Source organism: Pagrus pagrus, assembly GCF_965226575.1.
Source record: "Pagrus pagrus genome assembly, chromosome: 10".
Taxonomy (NCBI): Eukaryota; Metazoa; Chordata; class Actinopteri; order Spariformes; family Sparidae; genus Pagrus; species Pagrus pagrus.
In genome coordinates this window covers 3,413,375-3,420,450 of record NC_140194.1, presented here as the reverse complement: position 1 = coordinate 3,420,450, position 7,076 = coordinate 3,413,375, and the positions used below count along the sequence as shown (strand labels likewise).

Sequence of the window (7,076 nt, the reverse complement as noted above, 5' to 3'; positions counted from 1 at the left end):
GCTGGGCATCTTAATTTACTGGGCTGTGAACTTGCGAGTGGAGGGAAGTCATGAGGGGGAGCTCCACATGGGGGACGCGCTCAATTATTTAGGGCAAAAACCAAACTGTTTGACACTGTACATGACTGGGTTTGTGTCAATAGCTTCATTTTTTCCTTGTCACGATCAGGAATTCCTGAACACATGACTTCGTGCGCTGCCATGCGCACATTTCTGAGCGCCTCTTGTTCTGCGAGTGGGTCTAATGCGTGCATGTGTGTGCATGAGCAAATGGGAGTGTAAAAAAAAATAAAAAGGGGGTGTTTGCCCTACTAACTCTGCCCCCAGCGCGAGCCCCTTCATCCTCCCCTTGTTGTCATGCACAGGCGCTCTCCCTTTGGCACAAAGTAGGCTGGCAGCACAACAGCCATGTGTTTAAGCTCCACGCTTTGAAGGGCTTCGAAAAAACTTTTTTCAGAACAGTTTCTGAGAAACATTGTGTACAGGGAGAGACAGAGAGAGGAGGAGGAGGAGGAGGAGGAGGAGGAGAGAGGGTGAAAGAGAGTGTAAGTGTGAGGGAGAGAGGGAGAGATGGGGAGCAGACGGAGCTGCAGACAAAAACAAGCTGTCTTCAATGTGCTGATTTGATCTCAGTTGTTGGAGGAAGACTTTTCTTTTTTTTGGACGATATTCGGGGAGATTCTGCAGGAGACTCAGCAACAGGTGAGTGTGCAAAATATGTGTAGTCCTGTTGGCTCCGGCAGACAAACCAGAGGGAGCTGTTTTGGGGATTCTGTATGATTAGTAGAGTCTTTTCTTTTGGTTTAAAGGTGCACTACGTAGATGTGGGGAAGACATTTGAATCAGAAGATAAAGATCTTCATCGACTGATTATTTGTGCCTAAACAAACTCAGTAAACACACTCAAACTGACCTTAAAGGACAACACAGTTTCATGCTGTTTTACTTTATTTGTATGTGGCGGACCCTGCCACCTTTCTAGCTTCATACAGTGTTCTGAGAACAGCTTTAATGCAACTTTTCACTGATGTTTCCTCTGATTTGATTGGAGCTTCTCTGGTTCCCATCTTCACACCATCATGTTTCCTGTTAACAGAGAAACATGTTGATCTTGTTCAGCTTTCACAACTGAATTTCCCCCCTTTTCTCCCCAGAGGTGGCTGTAATCCTCACTCTGTGCTTCCCCATCCCTGCGTTGGATTTAGCCACCAGCTGTTTTCAGCGATGCAGTGCGACGAGCTCTCAGCCCGAGACGAGTTCACCTACAGCCACATGCCCACCCTGGAGAGGGGCGGCGGGACTCTGGAGAGGGGCTGCGGGACTCTGGAGAGGGGCGGTGGGACTCTGGAGAGGGCCGGAGGGTCGCTGGGACGACGGGGCGACAGGGGAGCCGAGAGAAGGCCGGACAGGCTGGAGCGGTATAGGCCCGAGCGGGACAGCTACACAGTGGACGTGAGGGCCAGTGACCTGCAGCTGGCCCAGCCGGAGCCTCTAAAGCACCCCTGCTTCAGCTACAGGGCCTGGCTCTACAGCGTCCTCATAGGGGTGAGAGGAAGTGGAACACATCACAGGGTGTATCTGTTCAGTCCGTAACACACAGATTTCACAGGTTGGGCTGATCTTTTCGCTGATTAAAGAGCATCCCAATCTAGAAGTTTTGAGTGAGATGGCTGCAAGAAATCTTGTTTTGTGCTTCCACATTTAGAGGCTGTTCACATTTGGTATCAACGTGCGTCCAGCGTGATCCGATCACAGGTGGACAGCTTGAGGACCGGAAGTTCACAACTGACATCAAATGCGTCTCGAGTGATCAGATCTCACTTCCCGCTCTCCATCACTGAAACAAACCAACAAATATCTTCATGTATAACATTTGTCAAATTAACAAGAAGCCCCAAATAGTTAAGAATATGTCGTGGACAGCGTTGACCAACGTTTGTAAAGTTTCTCCTAAAGCAACAAATCTGAAAAGGGCAGACTTTCTCCTCGGGCGTCAGAGAAGTAGTATTAGTGACTGTTAACTGAATTTGTAAAAGTTGCCATGCTACAGCTGTTGGGAGGTACAAAGCACTTCAGACACGAAAGAAACAACTGAATTTATTATGTTTAACGCCGAATTTACAAGACGTCACCAATGATTTAAAATGTATCGTAGCTGTTTCACAAGATATGTTAAGTTTCTCCTCCTGCAACAACTCTTACAATCACAGGATTTGTAAAGGGAGTCTGGGGATATTGTGGGTTACTAGTTTAATAGTTAGTTGAAACAGACTTATGCTGTTATTGTGGAGGAGATCAGTAGAGTAGGCGGCCTTTCAGTGTGGCCGTGGACACAGATCCGTACGTACTGCTAAAAAAAGTGGTCATGTGCATCTCCACCTCCGAACGTGAGAAAGCGATCAGATCTCAGACTCTCAGATCTTAAATGTGTCCTCACTGCGTCTCAGGTGTGTTCGCACCTGTACTTATTGCTGTCCACTCGAGATCGGATCACTCAGGACGGATGGTAATGCCACATGTGAACAGGGCCTTAGACGAGGAGAAACGTGGCAATATGTGTCAAGACTGTAATAGATCTGATTGATTTCATGGCTCTACATGATGCATCTGCGTGTGTCTGTGAGAGACAGTCAGGACTCTCAGACAGTCTCACCTGTTGATCACATTTATGAGTGTCTGTGTTTGTATTTGTATATGCATGCATGTGTGTGCTGTGTGTCTGTGTGCTCAGGGCAGTCTGCTCATCACGTCGGGTTTCTCTCTGTACCTGGGAAATGTGTTTCCTGTTGCCATGGACTACCTACGCTGTGCCGCAGGCTCTGTAAGTGACCATCATAATCACGGTCACATTCGACGAGTTTACACAAATTTGTTTAGATTAGACCGTCGTGTCTAAATGCCAGGAATTTTTCAGACGGCATCTCTGCGAAACAGATCAGCAGCTCATTTGTCGCTGTTGTTCTCAGGGCCTCCCTGCAGCGATAGCCAGCTTTGCCATTGCCAAGAACAGACATGTTGCAGTGAGTAAACACTAAACACACCGACGGCAAGAAAGAGATAATTATGTTTTAATGGATTTTTAATTGAATTTCCTCGAGGCACTTGAGGCTCGATGCTAATGAAGGTCTGATAATGTTTTCTCGTTTGTGACAAGGTGTCAGATTTCCAGGTGGTCTACGTGTCGACATTTGCTGTGACCACCACCTGCCTGGTTTGGTTCGGGTGTAAACTGGTCCTGAACCCCTCTGCTGTCAATGTAAATCCACTTTGGTGACATAACGAGAACTACCGGCACCTTCATCGTGTTTTTCTTTCAGGATAAGGCATTTCTCTCTGTTTCCCTTCTTCGATGTTCTCAGATCAACTTTAACCTCATCCTGATGATTGTGCTCGAAGTGTTGATGGCCAGTACTGTCATCATGTCAGCCCGCTCTGCAGAAGACTGCTGCTGCCACAGGAAGGTGTGTGTGAGTGTGTTTATATGTGTGTGTGAGCGATTTATTGCCTCTATTTCATTCTCCTCTCGCTCTTTCCATCCATCTTACAGACGTATGAAAGGCCTGTGGTTATAAAGCCTGCGGTGTTCCCCACCCGACTCCTCAAAGCATATTCTGTGAGTCTTTTTCAGCTTTTATTCCCATTAAATTTGTGTCCGGTCGATGCATCGCAATCACTGAAGAACATCTCCAACAGGTGATCGAAGTAATCGTGGGGATCTCCGCTGTGTTTGGAGGGATTATTGCACTCAACATGGACGCTTTGCTGCCTGGCCCCTACTTGTCCGTCACATTTTTCTGGATTCTTGTGGCTGTAAGTCTTCAAACTTCTTTGACTGCAGCTGAGAATGAGAACTAAGATGCCGTCCATCACTGGCATTGTTACATCACTCTGATCTTTGATCCTTTGCAGTGTTTCCCCAGCGCTATCGCCAGTCATGTTGTGTCAGAATACCCCAACAAATGTCTGGTGAGTACAAGAAACTCTCCACGGTGTTCCCCAAGGTTCTGTTCTGGGTCCAATGTTGTTTGCCTTGCTTGTTTTTCCCTTTCCTGTAAAGTAACATCCTATCACAGCCATGTAGATGATACTCTATTATTTAATTTAAGCCTCAAAATGCCAACAAAACTAATTGTCTTATATTGGGAAATTTATATTATTGGCCATTTATCAGTATCTGTAACATGGTAAATAGGTAAATAGAGCAGATAATGTTTAGTCAAATTTCTCTCATTAACTTAACAAGTGTAGCATCTACACACGCCGATGCAGCAGGTGGCAGTATGCAACAGTAAAGCTGATTTGTGGCCCGCCAATAAACACAGAGGAGAAGAAGAAGAAGAAGAAGAAGAAGAAGAGCAGCAGAAGCTATGGAATATTAAATCAGCTTTGACATCGACGTTACATCTTAGCTTTTTTTACCCTCAGGTGTGCATAAAGTACAGATTATTTTTTAAAACATGAAAATATTAAATTATCGGTTATCTTTTCGGTGTCTGCCATGAGATGCAGGTAATTATTGGTTAGTGGTATTGGTAAATCAATATTGTGCATCTTCACTTATTTGTGCTCCAGTCTTGTCCAAACATAGTCTAAGTTCTCGTCCCTCTTATGTTAAATTGTCCTCACAAAATGTAAGCATCACCAAGAGCCAGGCTTTGACTCTTGCCCAGCATATTAAGTGTTTCCTGTTATTTCATTTCCTTTTATTCAATTTTTACTAGCCACCCATGATCACATACAGAGACGTGCATGTGCCTACATTAAAGATCTCCTGTAGGTCACCTGAGGTCCTCTGAGGTCCTCTGATCGGGGGTTTGTTGGTTGTTCCTCGCCCCAGATCCTGAACTTCAGAACCTTCTCTCTTTTGACTTATGATCTGAGGACCCGGCTGACAAAAGGCAGCTCAAGACTTTCCTTTGTGTCATTTTTTTAAAAGAACTTATATTCGACAGTATGTTTTTACGTCTATATTTATCTGCTTCTTTTATCCCTCTGCCGCTGAAAGATGCCATAGAGATAAAGTTTACTACTCTTGTGTAACTTCTCAGTTATACAAACTGGGTCTGTTTCCTTTTTATTCCTTTCTCTGCAAACTTTTTCCCTCTGCTCCTCTTTTGTCTCTCTCTCTTCCTGGTGTCTCTCAGGTGGAGGTGCTGATTGCCATCAGCAGCGTGACATCTCCCCTGCTCTTCTCAGCCTCCGGCTTCCTCTCTTGCAGCGTGATCAGCTTCATTGAAATGTTCCTGCATGATGTGCCTACAGCCAAGGTGAGCTCAGTGGAGTGAAAAGTCCCCCTCGTGGCACGCAATGTGCAGGTTTTTATAAAGTATTACCTATCCGGCCTTGAGCTCCTTTTACATGAGAAATACAGGAACAGACTTTAGAGAAACTGTGAAATTGACTCGTTTAGAAAATCTTTGTGTGTGTGTGTGTGTGTGCAGCAATCCTACGACATCCTACTGCTGATCCTGATGGTGCTGCTGCTGGTGCAGGCTATTCTAACTTCGGCCACTGTGGTGCACTGTGCCTCCTACAAGAGTCAGCTCCGCATGGGGGCTGTGGAGTGCGATGACAGCATGCGCACCTCGAGTCATTACTGTGAGGTGAGGCGGGTGAAAAAGCAGGAGCCGTGGACACAACTGGACACATCTGTCCGTCTTTATCTTTCCTTGACATGTGAAAAGGTGCAAGATAAGAAATGTAGCTCTGTTCCAGCTGTAGCTCATGTAGACGGCGTTTAAATGTGCGTACATAAAAGCCAATGAGCTAACGACACGTGCAATAATGACATTATGTCGCTCATCCTTCATGCATCATTTATCTCAATGTTTCTGTCACCCTTCTCCTTCCTTATCTAATCTCTCTCTCCACCCTCCCTCTCCCCTGTTGTGTTCCCTCGGCAGCAAGCATCCAACGGAACGCTGCAGGATTTCGACAAAGACAGAGCCTGGAAGGCGGTCGTGGTCCAAATGGCCCAATGAGCGGGTTCCTACGGTGCGGAGAGAAGTTGATGATGAGAAAGAAGGAATACAACAAACTCTGTAAGCTGTAAGCGCAAGAGTAGAATCCTGAGACAGAAAAAGAGACGGAGAGAGAGTCACAGAGGAAAAGAAATCTGAGGGAGGAAAGTTTGAAAAATGCAACGCAGAGAAAATGATTTTTTAATTTGTTTCTGTTGACGATGTTTGCATAGATAATGCTCGGGGCACCGTGCTTTGATGTCTGCTCTCTGTTTTTTGTTTTATAATTGTTGCCGGCATACTGAGGTGGAGGAGAGGCTTCATCTGACCTGGGAATGAAACCACGCTCTGTAGTTTAATAAGCAGAAGTATATTTACATTGACACCACGTAGGTGCGATGAACAATCATGTGAGTCAGTGTTCAGTAGCATAAACATGATGTTCAGTAGCGCAGTAGTGCTTGTTTACTACAGATTATCACCAGAGGATTGATCCTCCTGGATTATTACCTGATGTAAAGTGTTTTTAACAGAGATTATGTTTTATTTAGAGAAATAAAATGTTCGTCATCAACTGGAAGTAAACGTGTGTGATGATTTATGGTTGCTCCTCCTGTTGCCTCCTATAATCTCCTCACCCCCCAATGCTGATAGAAAGTCAGGTGATGTGTAGTCCACAGAACATTTCTGGCCAGCTGAACAGTGCTGCAGCAGTTTGTGGATGGACGAGGTTTGTTTCGTGCAGACTGACTCTTGTGATTCATGCTCGGGGGTCACAGCTTCTACCTTGCATGAAGCAAAGTCGGATAATAAGGTGGAATGTGCTGCTGTGGCTCTGATGCAGGATTCACTGCCTGAAGTCACCACCCTGCTGTCTCAGTCGATGTCCCGCCTGCAGCCGGTCAACGATGAATAATGTGAACGTGCAAAGTAACTGTAACTAAAGTTACCAAATAAATGTGAGAGTGAAAGTATAGAAAGTGGCAGAAAATGGTAAAGTGCCTCAAAATTGTACTTTTGTTGGTTGTTCAAAATGTTGCAGGTGTATGTTTGTTCTGACTGTCTGTGATCACTCTCCCTGAGGGGGAGAGAGAGACAGAGACAGTGAGGGAGAGA

The 7,076-nt window shown here is 45.5% G+C and overlaps 1 protein-coding gene across 1 annotated transcript; it reads left to right on the top strand.

The window, feature by feature from the left end:
* Window positions 1–511: 511 nt before the first annotated feature.
* mlc1 (modulator of VRAC current 1) lies at window positions 512–6,540 on the top strand. The gene is made up of 12 exons (XM_084364186.1): window positions 512–702; window positions 1,155–1,545; window positions 2,732–2,821; window positions 2,967–3,020; window positions 3,155–3,256; window positions 3,360–3,461; window positions 3,548–3,613; window positions 3,694–3,810; window positions 3,910–3,966; window positions 5,145–5,267; window positions 5,442–5,603; window positions 5,904–6,540. Exons 2-12 carry the CDS (start codon window positions 1,225–1,227, stop codon window positions 5,979–5,981), a joined length of 1,272 nt encoding a protein of 423 aa, XP_084220312.1. The 5' UTR covers window positions 512–702; window positions 1,155–1,224; the 3' UTR covers window positions 5,982–6,540.
* Window positions 6,541–7,076: the final 536 nt, after the last annotated feature.

What these genes read in the sequence shown, in the direction of transcription:
- mlc1 (XM_084364186.1), top strand. Translation starts at nt 1,225, where the DNA reads ATGCAGTGCGACGAGCTCTCAGCCCGAGACGAGTTCACCTACAGCCAC. An exon ending in TACGCTGTGCCGCAGGCTCT is followed by an intron (nt 2,822 to 2,966) that starts GTAAGTGACCAT and finishes TGTTGTTCTCAG; the next exon opens with GGCCTCCCTGCAGCGATAGC. An exon ending in ATGATGTGCCTACAGCCAAG is followed by an intron (nt 5,268 to 5,441) that starts GTGAGCTCAGTG and finishes GTGTGTGTGCAG; the next exon opens with CAATCCTACGACATCCTACT.